Source organism: Podarcis pityusensis, assembly GCF_964106645.2.
Source record: "Podarcis pityusensis genome assembly, chromosome: 15".
Lineage (NCBI taxonomy): Eukaryota > Metazoa > Chordata > Lepidosauria > Squamata > Lacertidae > Podarcis > Podarcis pityusensis.
Window position 1 is genome coordinate 43696974 of NC_138040.1, and position 14817 is coordinate 43711790.

A 14817-nucleotide genomic window follows, 5' to 3' on the forward strand; every position below is an offset into this window, starting at 1 on the left:
CAACACAGGAGCCAGATATATGGAGAAACGTGACTCAAAGAAGTAGGAGGCCCAGGGTTCGCTCTGATTGTTTAGAAATACACAATCGCTTTGAGGTCCTCTCCCCTAGCATGGAAGACGAAGAGCAGACTCCATTTGAGGATCTCTCCCTCATTACAGTCGATCAGGTATATGAAGACGAGCAGCAAAGTCAGTCCTCAGGGAATGTGCAGGCGACCTTGGAACGGACAGCTCACGGAAGAACCCCGACTAAACCTAAGAGGAGGTGTGTAGTGGTGATAGGGGATTCCCTACTGAGGGGAACAGAAGCAGTGATCTGTGGGCCTGACAAGATGTCTCGGGAAGTGTGCTGTCTCCCCGGGGCTAAGATCCAAGATGTAACTGAACGACTGCAAGGAATCATAAAACCCACTGACAAATACCCCTTCCTCTTGGCTCATGTGGGAACCAATGACACTGCAAGCAATAGCCTCCAGAAGATCAAAAGAGACTACGAGGCTCTGGGCAGGAAATTGAAGCAATTAAATGCACAAATTGTCATCTCATCTGTCCTCCCAGTTGAACGACGTGGCCCAGGGAGAGAGGGAAAAATAGTGGAAGTGAACAGCTGGCTTTGCAAATGGTGTAAACAGGAACGGTTTGGATTCTTAGATCACGGACTGCAGTTTCTTGAAGATGGACTTCTGGCAAGCGATGGGCTGCACCTCACAACGGTTGGGAGAAATGTTTTTGCCAAAAATCTCAGAAACCTCATCAGGAGGGCTTTAAACTGACTAATGTGGGGGAGGGAGACAGTGCTCCTGAAGGTAGGAGTCTATCAATTGATGAAGATGATCATCCAAATGTCATAGACCAAATGGAGCAAACAGCACGCAGACCTAGTGGTGGGAGGAAAAAATCCTTAAATAAGAGACACGGGGGAATGATTAATGGACTTCAATGTCTGTACACTAATGCGCAAAGCATGGGAAATAAACAAGATGAGCTTGAGCTCTTGGTACAGCAAACTAAATATGACATAATAGGCAGCACTGAAACCTGGTGGGATAAGTCCCACGATTGGTATGTAATAATGGGGGGGATACAATCTATTTCAGAGAAACAGACCAGACAAGAAAGGAGGAGGAGTGGCGTTATATGTCAGGGATGTGTATACCTGTGAAGAGATCCAAGATTTAGAACCTCAAAGCCAAAGTGAGAGCATTTGGGTCAAAATTAAGGGAGAGAAGAATAACAGTGACCTCATTGTGGGAGTTTACTATAGATCCCCAAGCCAAACGGAGGACATAGATGATGCCTTCCTGGAACAGATGGCCAAGCATCCAAAAGGAAGGGAGATAGTAGAGTAATGGGGGACTTCAATTACCCGGATATTTGTTGGATGTCAAACTCGGCCAAGAGCATAAGGTCAAACAGATTCCTCACTGGCCTTGCAGACAACTTCATTGTCCAGAAAGTGGGAGAAGCAACAAGAGGGACAGCCATTTTAGATCTGGTCCTAACCAATGTTGATGACCTGGTTAGTGGGGTAGAAGTGGAAGGATCATTAGGCGCGAGTGATCATGCTCTTCTGAAGTTTACTATACAGCGGGAAGGAGCAGCCAAGCATACTAGGACTCAATTTCTTGACTTTAAGAAAGCCGACTTCATAAAACTTAGGGAAGTGCTGGGTGAGATCCCATGGACAGTAATACTAAAAGGAAAGGGAGTTCATGATGGCTGGGAGTTTATTAAGAGGGAGATAGTAAAAGCACAACTTCAGGCAATACCAACGAGACGGAAACATGGAAGGTGCCTAAAGAAGCCAGGGTGGCTATCCAAAGAACTTTTAACTGAGTTAAGATTAAAAAAGGATGTGTACAAAAAATGGAAAAGGGGGGAAACCACCAAAGAGGAATTCAAACAACTAGCCAGCACGTGTAGACACGAAGTCAGAAAAGCTAAAGCACAGAATGAACTCAGGCTTGCTAGAGAGGTTAAAAGCAACAAAAAAGGCTTTTATGGGTATGTTCGTAGCAAAAGGAAGAACAAAGAAACAGTGGGGTCACTCAGAGGAGAAGATGGTGAAATGCAAACAGGGCACACAGAAAGGGCTGAACTCCTCAATGCCTTCTTTGCCTCAGTCTTCTCCGATAAAGAAAACAATGCCCGACCTGAAGAATTTGAAGCAAATGATTCAGCAAAGGAAACACAGCCCAGAATAACTAAGGAGATAGTACAAGAATACTTGGCTAGTTTAGATGTATTCAAGTCTCCAGGGCCAGATGAACTGCATCCAAGAGTATTAAAAGAACTGGCAGATGTGATCTCAGAACCACTGGCAGTCATCTTTGAGAATTCCTGGAGAACAGGCGAAGTCCCGGCAGACTGGAGGAGGGCAAATGTTGTCCCTGTTTTCAAAAAGGGGAAAAGAGAGGACCCAAATAATTACCGCCCAGTCAGTCTGACATCAATACCAGGGAAGATTCTGGAGCAGATCATTAAGCAAACAGTCTGTGAGCACCTAGAAAGGAATGCTGTGATCACCAATAGTCAGCATGGATTTCTGAAAAATAAGTCATGTCAGACTAACTGGATCTCGTTTTTTGACAGAATTACAAGCCTGGTAGATGAAGGGAACGCAGTGGATGTAGCCTACCTTGATTTCAGCAAGGCATTTGACAAGGTGCCCCATGATATTCTTGTAAAGAAGCTGGTAAAATGCGGTCTTGACTATGCTACCACTCAGTGGATTTGTAACTGGCTGACTGACCGAACCCAAAGGGTGCTCATCAATGGTTCCTCTTCATCCTGGAGAAGAGTGAGTAGTGGGGTGCCACAGGGTTCTGTCTTGGGCCCGGTCTTATTCAACATCTTTATCAACGACTTGGATGATGGACTCAAGGGCATCCTGATCAAATTTGCAGATGACACCAAACTGGGAGGGGTGGCTAACACCCCAGAGGACAGGATCACACTTCAAAACGACCTTGACAGATTAGAGAACTGGGCCAAAACAAACAAGATGAATTTTAACCAATGACAATAATCCACCAACAGCATACAAATCAATATGGCTAACCTGATCCAAAACACACACCCACCTCACTCACACACGAAAACAAAGATCACCACAGCCAATCACAAGCTAACAATCACACCCTAGGCCAACCCCAACCTATCTCACCACCAAAGGAACACAAGTGAACAACACAAGCAACGCTGACACCAAACTCTACATACATTAAACATAATAGAAACACCGCCACCCGACCCCACCCCTATCCATCTTCCCTCTCTCCACCCCCCCTTTCTTTTTTCTTTTTCTTTTTTTCCTTCTCCCCCTAATGCCTCAACAAATGAAATGGATTTGTAAAAATGTTACATGGAAAGAAAAAAATACGAGGCACTACACTTCTGTAAAACAAGAAAATCCTTAATAAAATATTAAAAAAAAAAAAAAGATGAATTTTAACAGGGAGAAATGTAAAGTATTGCACTTGGGCAAAAAAAATGAGAGGCACAAATACAAGATGGGGGACACCTGGCTTGAGAGCAGTACATGTGAAAAGGATCTAGGAGTCTTGGTTGACCACAAACTTGACATGAGCCAACAGTGTGACGCGGCAGCTAAAAAAGCCAATGCAATGCTGGGCTGCATCAATAGGAGTATAGCATCTAGATCAAGGGAAGTATTCTGCTCTGGTCAGACCTCACCTGGAGTACTGTGTCCAGTTCTGGGCACCACAGTTCAAGAAGGACACTGACAAACTGGAACGTGTCCAGAGGAGGGCAACCAAAATGGTCAAAGGCCTGGAAACGATGCCTTATGAGGAACGGCTAAGGGAGCTGGGCATGTTTAGCCTGGAGAAGAGGAGGTTAAGGGGTGATATGATAGCCATGTTCAAATATATAAAAGGATATCACATAGAGGAGGAAGAAAAGTTGTTTTCTGCTGCTCCAGAGAAGCGGACACGGAGCAATGGATCCAAACTACAAGAAAGAAGATTCCACCTAAACATTAGGAAGAACTTCCTGACAGTAAGAGCTGTTCGACAGTGGAATTTGCTGCCAAGGAGTGTGGTGGAGTCTCCTTCTTTGGAGGTCTTTAAGCAGAGGCTTGACAACCATATGTCAGGAGTGCTCTGATGGTGTTTCCTGCTTGGCAGGGGGTTGGACTCGATGGCCCTTGTGGTCTCTTCCAACTCTATGATTCTATGATTCAATGTATATTGTTAAATATACATAAACAATATATTCTCTTATTTTCATACGCCACCATTTTTTAATATCTACTAAAACAAGACTTTCTAGCCATCTTACTTCTCTGAATACCAGTACAGTCATACCTTGGCTCCCGAACACCTTGGGAACTGAACATTTTAGCTACTGAACAACTGAAAACCAGAAGGGAGTGTTCCAGTTTTCGAACTTTTTTTGGAAGCCAAATGTCTGGTGCAGCTTCCACTATTGTTTCCAGTGAACCTGCGCAATCAGAAACCAATCAGAAGCCGTGGCTTGGTTTCTGAACATTTCGGAAGTCGAATGGACTTCTGGAACGGATTTCATTCGACTTCTGAGGTACGACTGTAACTGTCACCGACTCATCGTCCTTTGTTTGGAAGCATTATACTAGTAATTGCAGTTGTTGGGGAACAAACAATAAGGGAGGGCTGTTACTCAATTAGTAATTCTCTTGAAGGCATCTGACTAGCTACTTCGGACAGCCAAACAACTGTAGTTGTGAGGATTGTTCCTTGAAAGCTATGATGGAAAAAGGCTTACACCACCTCCCTCCATCTTCTGTAGCTTAACAGGTAGGCTGCATGACAACTTCTGTTCCTGTGCAGAAGTTTCATCTAGATAGGCATGCAGGCAGTGGTGAGGAACAGCAAGCTGTTGCACTGGAACCAATGACATGGGGAAATGTATGGTCTGGCAAAAGATTGCTAGGTAGGAAGTTGAAATCCAGAACTTCCAAGGTGGCTTTTTCAGAAAGGCTACCTGTTATCCGTCCAGGCAGAGCAGAGGGCTCTCTATGCATGGATTAGACCGCAGGATGGGAAAGATAAAAATTTCTCAGGCATCGAGGAATGTTTTGGGGCAAGTTGGTCACATACAAAAGAAACAAGCTGCATATGAACCAAAAGAGAATCATGCTCCCGGCACTTTATTTAATTAATATCCCACTGTTTCTCCCAAGAACTCAAGGTAGCGTACATTTTTCTCCTCCTTTTCATTTAATCCTGACAACTACCTTGTGAGGTAGGTTAGGCAGAGAGGCAGTGACTGATTCAGGGTCACCCAGTGAGCTTCATGGCTGAGTGAAGATTTGAACCCAGGTCTCCCAGGTCCTAGTCTGACAGTCTCTGTATGCGCCAATCAGATGGACACAGGAGGATTTACAAGACAGGAATTTTAAATCTGCGAGGAACATCAAGTGGGATTTTGCCAGGGAAACTCCCAAGTCATGCCTCAGATACAGTGTAAAAGTTAAAGGTTTAAACCCAAGCTCAATTTGGCCATGATGGAGGACCTTTTTTGGTCCAAGCACCACATGCCCCTCTGGACAACCACCTGGAAGCCAAATGCCAGGGGTGGGAGTGACAAGAAGCAAAAGCAGGCAGAACCTTTCTGACTATTGCAACTCTGAGGACACATGCTTAGATAAACCAGCTGGATTTCATTCTCTTTATACTGAAAGCGTAGCTTACTTCAAGCTACTAATTTGAGCTATTACTTGTGAATATTAAATATTGTAATATTTTTAACTCTGTAAATAAAAAAATGGAAAAACAGCAACAGGTGAACAGTGCAATTCTATGCATGTCTACTCAGAATTTCCATGAAGTTCACTAGAGGATTACATCCTAAAAGCTATGTGTAACAGGCTGATTGAAAAAAAAGCAACAAAGTGCTTTCTAACAGGCTGTTCTTCAACTGATTCTCAGACAATAGCTTGACAAGGCCTACAGGCTAAAGCAGAACTTGAAACCATGCTAAATTCTTTAGAGCTGCCAGATTGAATGAATGACTTGAACCCAGTCTGACCCTGAACATTTAAGCTGGTCAAATTCAAACCTGTGTTTAATTTGCTGCTGTATTTATAGCTAAAGTCCCCTATCCCAAGAATAAACTTTACCTTCTGAAGCAACCGTTAGTCCATGGTGTCATAAGGCGTTCTAACCACTTCCCAACTCATTAATGGCTTTCCATTTCATCTAGGGCTTTGAAGAATAGCGCTATTAACACATGCGCATCAGTCCAAGAACTATACATGGATTTGTAGTTGTGTAAGTTGGTTTGACTGATAAATGCATTAAATGCATAAATAATGTCAAGATGCAAATCTAGAGCTTCACATGTAGCACTTTATTCCTTTTTCTTGATGTTTCTTTACCTTGTAACTTTTATGTTTCATATGAGGTAAAAGCCGCTTATGGAAATCTAGTGGAATCTAGTGAAAGTTATGTCCATGTTAACTGCTTCCAGAAAAAAATATGTTTGCAACTCCGTTAACATGGAAAAACATGGTAAGAAATTTGGGGCGTATTCTGGCCTACAGTCGCCCCCCCCCCCCACTGTTTTCATGGGTGAATCATGGGGAAGCAGAAGACGCTTGTTGTTGTTGGTATCCGTCCATCTCAGGAGACCATGGAGGAGTGCGCCTTTGGGAGTGAAGTCAAACCTTCGGACAGCTACAGCGCCTGCTGTGGTTGTGGAGTGATAAGGGAGAGACATGTTTTGTTGCAGCTGGGACAGATGAAGGAGTCTGCTTTTGCTGTTGCACCATGGCATTTCTTCTCTCTGTGCGCCTCCTAGTGGTCATTTCCCCTCTGGTCACTGCTGTGGATACACAACCTGACTGTCTGTCTCTAGGCACTACAATCAACTGCAAGGGATTCCCACATGGCAGCAGAAGCATGCGTTGTGTCACACCATGCCCACTAGTGTGAATGAAATTTAGGGCAACATGGCAATACAGGCAACTCCCCATTTACGCAGGGCTAGCATTCTGAGGCACTGCATGCGTTGGCAGGACGCGTGTAAGCCCATTCCATTCCGCCTCACTCCTTTGCAGTGCTGAAAATGGCACACACATCAGAAGTCATACGCGTGACAATCACACGCAAATGGGGAGTTGCCTGTATATTGATGAAAAATCCATAGTTCCATAATGTAACAGGTAATGCAGTATTAAAAGGAATGTTAGAAACTGGAACAGAGGCACTAGCATTATAACCAGGAAAACTAATGCAATAATCCCCTGTCATGTACCCTAGATTTCTTCACCTTAGTGTACAACCTATAATCTCAGATACACATTATGGAAGAGACTTGTCATATAAAATGTGCCATGAAGGAATGCAGGGACACTCTGCCTGGCCACAGCTTTTGTTAGCCTTAAGTGTAGCTATACAGGTCCATAAGAGTCTGCAGCCATTTAGGGAAACTTGATGGGCTGAAAGTGTGTGTGGGGGGGGAGATTCTTTACCTGATAGCCTAGAGCAGGTTCTTACTTGCCTCAGGTGACTGAGAAAACAGCTATTTCCAAATCTGTTTTTAATCCTCATGGCTGCACTGTGGAAAGTAACTCGACAATGACAGGAACTGCATGCCATTAATTCAGAAAGCATGCTTTTTAAAAGTATTAAGCCAATCTTGCACTTTGAGGCCCTCCAACTGATGGCTTTTGAACCACCTGAAACTGATAAAAGCAAGGCATTTGCCCTCCAGTAGGCTGTAATGCAGCAATTAAGATCCACCTACAAGCCAGATCCTCCCATCACTCTTTATTTGGGTATAAATAATCCCTGCCAGCAGCAACAACCTTCTTGAAAGTCTTAATCCCTTGCCAAGTCTTTCTTCTGCCTAGAACATTAAGTGACACTAAGATCCTCCCCACAGCCCTAAAGCCAAGGAATTCTGTACAACAGCTATGTCAAGTATATACTGAAATATAAATTGCTCATGCGCAGCGGATATATTGCATTTCAGTGTAAACTTGACAGTAACCACGTGAAGCAGAAGGCAAATTTTTGGTGAGTAAAATGCATCAGCAGCCCAATCTAGTATTAAGTGGTAAAGTTAATACATACTCACAATTTTTGCAAAATTCAATTAAGAATATGACTAGAATGAAAAACTGGCACACTACTTCAAAATACCAATTACAAATTGGAGAGGAGAAAAAGAAGAAGAAATGTGATCAGTAAATTGGAGTGGAGTTTGAGAAGTGGAAAGCAGGCTACCCTTATCCGGACAGCAAAGATTCAGCCTCTTCACAGAACTCCAAAGATCAGTTTCCCGTGCATTTTGATTAGCCCAAGAGTAAGAGCATGAGTCTATAGTCCTCCCTACTCTCCAAAAATGCTGTGAGGCTTATTTTATTGCTGGCCCTTTGATTTTACTGCTGATTTTACTGTTGGTTCTACTGCTTTTCTTATTCATTGGTATGTGTTAAGTTTCAAGGAATTTTATTATTCTGGAATAAGGCAAGGTACCAACAGAATAAAACTTAAAAGGATTCTTAGCTAAAGTTTAACCAGAAAGTGTGCACTGAAATACTGTGGGTTATCATATTTAAGTTTTATTTCTGAAGTCCTGAATTCTCTTGTTCAATTTCTCCAGGTTTCCAAATGGGCTTTCTGCTTCTCTAGGAACCTTTCAGTACTGCCAGACACCAATGCTACTTTGTATTTTACCTTCAATTTAGAAGTGCTTTCTACTGTGCCCCAAAGTGCTTCTTTCGGCTTCATCACACTTCAGATGTTCAAAACCGTTTTCTGTTGGGATTGCTTTGGACACAATTTGATAGTTGCTCTCTAGACCAGGAAGTAATAGCACTGCAGTGCGACTACAGTTTGCAGCCTAACAGACTCAATCCCATTCCCATCTGGTCCTATAAGAGTTCCCACCAACAATTTCCATCACCATCTCATTATGCAGAAATATAGGAAGCACTTGCCTATCATCTGGTTGAGATTAGATGTGCTGTATCCCCATGATACTGTACTGTACTCCATTGACTCTCACAGCCACCACAGAAGAAGAAAAAAACCTTAAGCTATGTATGTAGCCTCCTTCATGGATCACTGCCTTGTCGTGGCAAAGGGGCTTGAATAACTCAGAGAAGCTATGAGCTACGCCGTGCAGGGCCACCCAAGACAGACAGGTCATAGTGGAGAGTTTTAACTAAATGTGATCCACCTGGAGCAGGAACCGGCAAGCCACTCCAGTATCCCTGCCAAGAAAACTCCATGGACAAAAACAACAGGCATATAAAAGTTATGACGCTGGAAGATGAGCCCCTCAGGTCGGAAGGCTTCTAACATGCTACTGAGGAAGAGCGGAGGACAAGTACAAGTAGATTCAGAGCTGGTGAAGCAGCTGGGCCAAAGCCAAAAGGTAGCTCAGTTGCGGATGTGCCTGGAAGTGAAAGGAAAGTACAATGCTGTAAGAAAGATACTGCATAGGAAACTGGGATGTAAGAACCATGAACCTTGGTAAATTGGATGTGGTCAAAAATGAGATGGCAAGAATAAATATTGACATCCTGGGCATCAGTGAACTAAAATGGACGGGAATGAGCGAATTCAGTTCGGATGATCATCATATCTACCACTGTGGGCAAGAAACCCACAAACTTGACATGAGCCAACAGTGTGACACGGCAGCTAAAAAAGCCAATGCAATTCTGGGCTGCATCAATAGGAGTATAGCATCTAGATCAAGGGAAGTAATAGTGCCACTGTATTCTGCTCTGGTCAGACCTCACCTGGAGTACTGTGTCCAGTTCTGGGCACCACAGTTCAAGAAGGACACTGACAAACGGGAACGTGTCCAGAGGAGGGCAACCAAAATGGTCAAAGGCCTGGAAACGATGCCTTATGAGGAACGGCTAAGGGAGCTGGGCATGTTTAGCCTGGAGAAGAGGAGGTTAAGGGGTGATATGATAGCCATGTTCAAATATATAAAAGGATGTCACATAGAGGAGGGAGAAAGGTTGTTTTCTGCTGCTCCAGAGAAGCGGACACGGAGCAAAGGATCCAAACTACAAGAAGGAAGATTCCACCTAAACATTAGGAAGAACTTCCTGACAGTAAGAGCTGTTCGACAGTGGAATTTGCTGCCAAGGAGTGTGGTGGAGTCTCCTTCTTTGGAGGTCTTTAAGCAGAGGCTTGACAACCATATGTCAGGAGTGCTCTGATGGTGTTTCCTGCTTGGCAGGGGGTTGGACTCGATGGCCCTTGTGGTCTCTTCCAACTCTATGATTCTATGAAACCCGCAAAAGAAATGGAGTGCCCCTTATAGTCAACAAAAGAGTGGCAAAAGCTGTACTGGGATGCAATCTCAAAAAGGACAGAATGATCTCGATACGAACCCAAGGCAGACCTTTTAACATCACAGTAATCCAAGTTTATGCACCAACTACCAGTGCTGAAGAAACTGAAATTGACCAATTCTATGAAGACTTACAACACCTTCTAGAAATGACACCAAAGAAGGATGTTCTTCTCATTATAGGGGATTGGAATGCTAAAGCAGGGAGTCAAGAGATAAAAGGAACAACTGGCAAGTTTGGCTTTGGAGTTCAAAACGAAGCAGGGCAAAGGCTAATAGAGTTCTGTCAAGAGAAGAAGCTGGTCATCACACTCTTTTCCAACAATACAAGAGATGACTCTACACATGGACATCACCAGATAGGCAGCATCGAAATCAGACTGATAATTTTCTCTGCAGCCAAAGATGGAGAAGATCTATAAAGTCAGCAAAAAACAAGATCTGGAGCTGACTGTGACTCAGATCATCATCTTCTTATAGCAAAATTCAAGCTTAAACTGAAGAAAGTAGGGAAAACCACTGGGCCGGTAAGATACAATCTAAGTCAAATCCCTTATGAATACACAGTGGAAGTGAGGAACAGTTTTAAGGATTTAGATTTGGTGGACAGAGTGCCTGAAGAACTATGGATGAAGGCTCATAACATTATACAGGAGGCAGCAATGAAAACCATACACTCAGTATGCTAGCAAGTTTGGAAAACTCAGCAGCGGCCAGAGGATTGGAGAAGATCAGTCTACATCCCAACCCCGAAGAAGGGCAGTGCCAAAGAATGCTCCAACTACCACACAATTGCACTCATTTCACACGCTAGCAAGGTTATGCTTAAAATTCTACAAGGCAGGCTCAAGCAGTATGTGGACCGAGAACTCCCAGAAGTGCAAGCTGGATTTCGAAGGGGCAGAGGAACCAGAGACCAAATTGCAAACATGCGCTGGATTATGGAGAAAGCTAGAGAGTTCCAGAAAAACACCTACTTCTCTCACCACACTTGTGGGAAAAGAAACAAATAATATTCCCCAATAGCTTCCTCATACTCTGGCTTGTCCACCTCTTGAATTTATGAAAGTTTGGTTGTCAGGACATGCCCAAAACACACAAAATGTAAAGCTTCTTTCTCTCATGAAGGGAAGACTCCAAAGGGCCTGAAACACAGTTAAAGGGACATGTATACTTGGTAATAAAAAAAATTCTCTCGATCAGGAAAACCCATTTTGGTGATCTGAAAAACTTCAGCTACAGAAAAGCACATATTCCACAGGGCTAGTTCCTTTGTATGTTGCAGCAAAAACACATACACAAAAAAGAGCCTTGCGGCACCCTAAAGGCCAACAGCATTTTGTGGCAGAAACACAAGTACATATGTTTGAAGAAAGCAGAAAATGCTTAGCAAGGACTGGGGAGACTGGAAGGAAAGAAAAGCCTAGGAAGTGGGAGACAGGTGAGAAGCAAGGTCAGGAAAAAGCAACACAGGAGGGTGTGGCAGGAGACATAGAGGCACCTGAAGCCCCTGCCTGCTGTTCTGGCATTAGAAATCCAAGGAGAAGTCATAAAGGAAAAGGGAAACATGAAGGAGTCAGTGTGCTGGTGTGCTTAGAGTATGATGAAGACTGAAGAGGTCTAGGTTAAAATCCCCATTCAGCTATGAAACTCACTGGGTGACCTTGGACCAGAACCGTGTATACAAAATTAAGCTCCTTAGAAGAAAACACAAAATATAAATTTAATTAATCAATACAGAATATTTTTGTATTTCTTTTGTCTGATTTTCACAAAGGGTCTAAGATTGCACTGTGCTATTCTTTATTTTGTCTCATATTTTTTAATACTCTAAGTAGCTTAAAGAATACCATTCTAACCTTTTGGACAAAGCTTTCTTAGTAAATGGTAAGATTCTGGCCGTGCTGAATATGTTATCAGAAAGCCTTGACTGTGATCTCAAACTGCCACCTACCCTGAAGAAACAGCCAAGGAAAACCTGATGTGTAGCTTTTAAATGATCTTTGAGACTGCACAGGTGCCAAGACCTTTTCGCAGTTAAAAATATACTGCTCACGCTAAAACAATCACTCAACAGTCTGCCAACCAGTATCAGTGTCAGATCCGTCATCTTCCTTTCATCAGTTTGATCAGATTGGATGTTTGCCCCAGCCAACTTTTCTAACCTTGGTCTTGGTGCGTGCATGTGTTTGTGTGTGCACACATGCAGGAAGAGGCGGAGAGGTATAGTGCCCAATGCTTACAGCAAACAGCTGCCCCTAATTTATAAAAGGGAGCAAGCCAAAGGATAGGAGTGGGGAATTCCTAGATGTCAGCAGGCAGAGAAACTCACCACCTGTTATCATAAGGTTAGCAAGGTGACTGCTAGTCCAATAATAGATTGAGTGTGTGAATATATATGTGACATGTATTAAAACAACAGTGGGAACATTTTGTTGCCTTAAATGAGTTTCCCCACCTGCTAAAAAATGCAATTCTGGCTCTCACAGCAGCTGAGTTGGAAAGGGACGGGGATGTGGAAAATAGAGAGCACTTTTTAAATAAGGTATTTTAAGTGAAGATGATTTTGCACATAATGTACTTGCCATAAAAGCCAAGCCAGCTTGAAGACATACACTGACCCGTTCTGTACAAAAAACCTAAACAAAGCAATAGTCAACAGCATGCACTTCAGAGATCAGTGCCAAATCTGAGACAAGGAGGCAGGGACCAGTCAACAAGCCTTGAAGGAAGAGTTGCGAAGAACAAGTGGCATAGAGTGCTTCCACTAACCATTTCTGAATATGCAGCATATCCAAGGCAGACATCCCAATTTCTCTTCCTCTTGTACAGAGGCTGCCAGTGTGTGAAATAGCAAGACTGGGCAAATCTGCTTGCTTGTAAAAACCTCAGAAATTTTCAAATTAGCTGTCCACATTTTCTTGGCACTGAAAGCAAGGTATCCCTTGAGATCCTTTCAAATCTAGTAATATAATTTAAGTATCTTCTGTATTCTTTTGGTATTACATATTTTGAATACGCATGCAGGTGAACACTGAGAAAATATTGGCTGCTTCACTCGTATCCTGCTCCTGCTGGTGCCATGTTAACAGGAACCAAGTCAAACCACAAACCCAGATTCAGACACAATGCTAAGCCATCACTGACCTCCTCCTAGCAGGACAGCAGCAGAGAAGAGAGGAGTAATACTGCCACAGTTTTCTCACTGTGTTCCAGCACACTTGCTCATTCACACGAAGCCACAATTTGGGTTTAGTGTTATGTGCAAACAAGGCCAATATTTGACACGATTGCCAATGTGTGGTTCTTTTGGACTCAGAAGAGGAAAGAACGGGGGCAGAATGAGGACGGAGTGGAATGGGGTAGGGTAGAACAGGGCAGGATGCGCTTACACAAGCTCCACAGACGCGCATGGGAGCTGGGAATAGAATCCCATTGCAAAATGACTGTCTCCTGTAAAAAGAAAGTGAACAAATTCAAAGCAGAGAAGTCTATTGATAATTACTAGTCACAATAGCTAAATAGGACCCTCTGGGTCCAGTGGCAGTGAATGCTATCTGGTAAGGGGTAAGCAACAAAGGTGGGCTGTTGCCTTTGTACAAACATCTGGTTGGTATTGCTTGCAAGCAGGATGCTGGACCCTTGGCCCAATCTTGCAGAGAGCTTATGTTGTTCTTCTACATGCCCAGTATGGTAGCTCATCCTCGGATGCCTTCCCTATGAAGTGTGGTGTGAAACGGGACTCAATCTCTCTTTGGCATATTCTTCTCTCTGTTGTTCTCCTATGCCTTCAGCTTGACTGAAGGCGGTGTGTACTAAGGAGCATTCAAGGAGCAAGGGGGGTTGGTTCACCCTGGCATGTCTCCATGCCAAAACAAAAGTGTAGCGGGTGCTTATTCGAGATATGTTGCTTGCAGATGACACAGTCCTGACAAGATCCAAGGAAGCTCTACATAGACTCATCAACCATTTTGCTCAGGCTGCACCATCAGCCTGACGAAGACCAATATCCTAGCTGTTGCCAGCACTCCATACAAAGAATAAAAGCCACGGTGCAACTGTAGCAGCAAAACTGGTGCCTTCATCTGCTCCACCTACAAGAAAACATGTTTCTTCCTTATCAATCTCTACAGCCACAGCAGGTGCTGTAACTTTCCAATGGTTTGACTTCACCCCTGAAGGCGCACTCTTCCATTGTCTCTCAAGAAAGATGGATGCAAACAACAAGATGCCCCAGTATTTTATTGACATCCTGCTCACTCCAAGGTCATTGAAGTTGCAAGGTATACTCAGTCTATACTCAGTCTCTGCCCAAAGGAATGCTTGTGCTCTCTGCCCAAAGGAACTAGCATACAACGTATGAGAAATAATGACTAAGTGAATATTTGAAAAACCAATTATTTGTAATTGGGACAAAGAAAAGGGGTGAGGCAGAACCCCTGATTGTAGGGATCTTCAGTGTACATTTGATGTTTGCTCTCCAGAAAGACCTTG

The 14817-nt window shown here is 43.5% G+C and overlaps 2 protein-coding genes across 5 annotated transcripts in view; one reads left to right on the forward strand and one right to left on the reverse strand.

Moving 5' to 3' along the window:
• Window positions 1-10803, forward strand: part of LOC308464205 (uncharacterized protein) — a gene marked incomplete at its 3' end in the record, with an annotated part of 365536 nt that extends 354733 nt beyond the window's left edge. Inside the window, exons 2-3 of the mRNA XM_080983326.1 lie at window positions 1345-2377; window positions 10723-10803. Coding sequence (XP_080839452.1) covers window positions 1349-2377; window positions 10723-10803 — 1110 coding nt within the window. The 5' untranslated portion in view covers window positions 1345-1348. The remainder of the gene's footprint in view (window positions 1-1344; window positions 2378-10722) is intronic.
• Window positions 1-14817, reverse strand: part of PPP3CC (protein phosphatase 3 catalytic subunit gamma) — a 76450-nt gene that overhangs the window by 44255 nt on the left and 17378 nt on the right. The gene's annotated exons all lie outside the window — the stretch shown is intronic.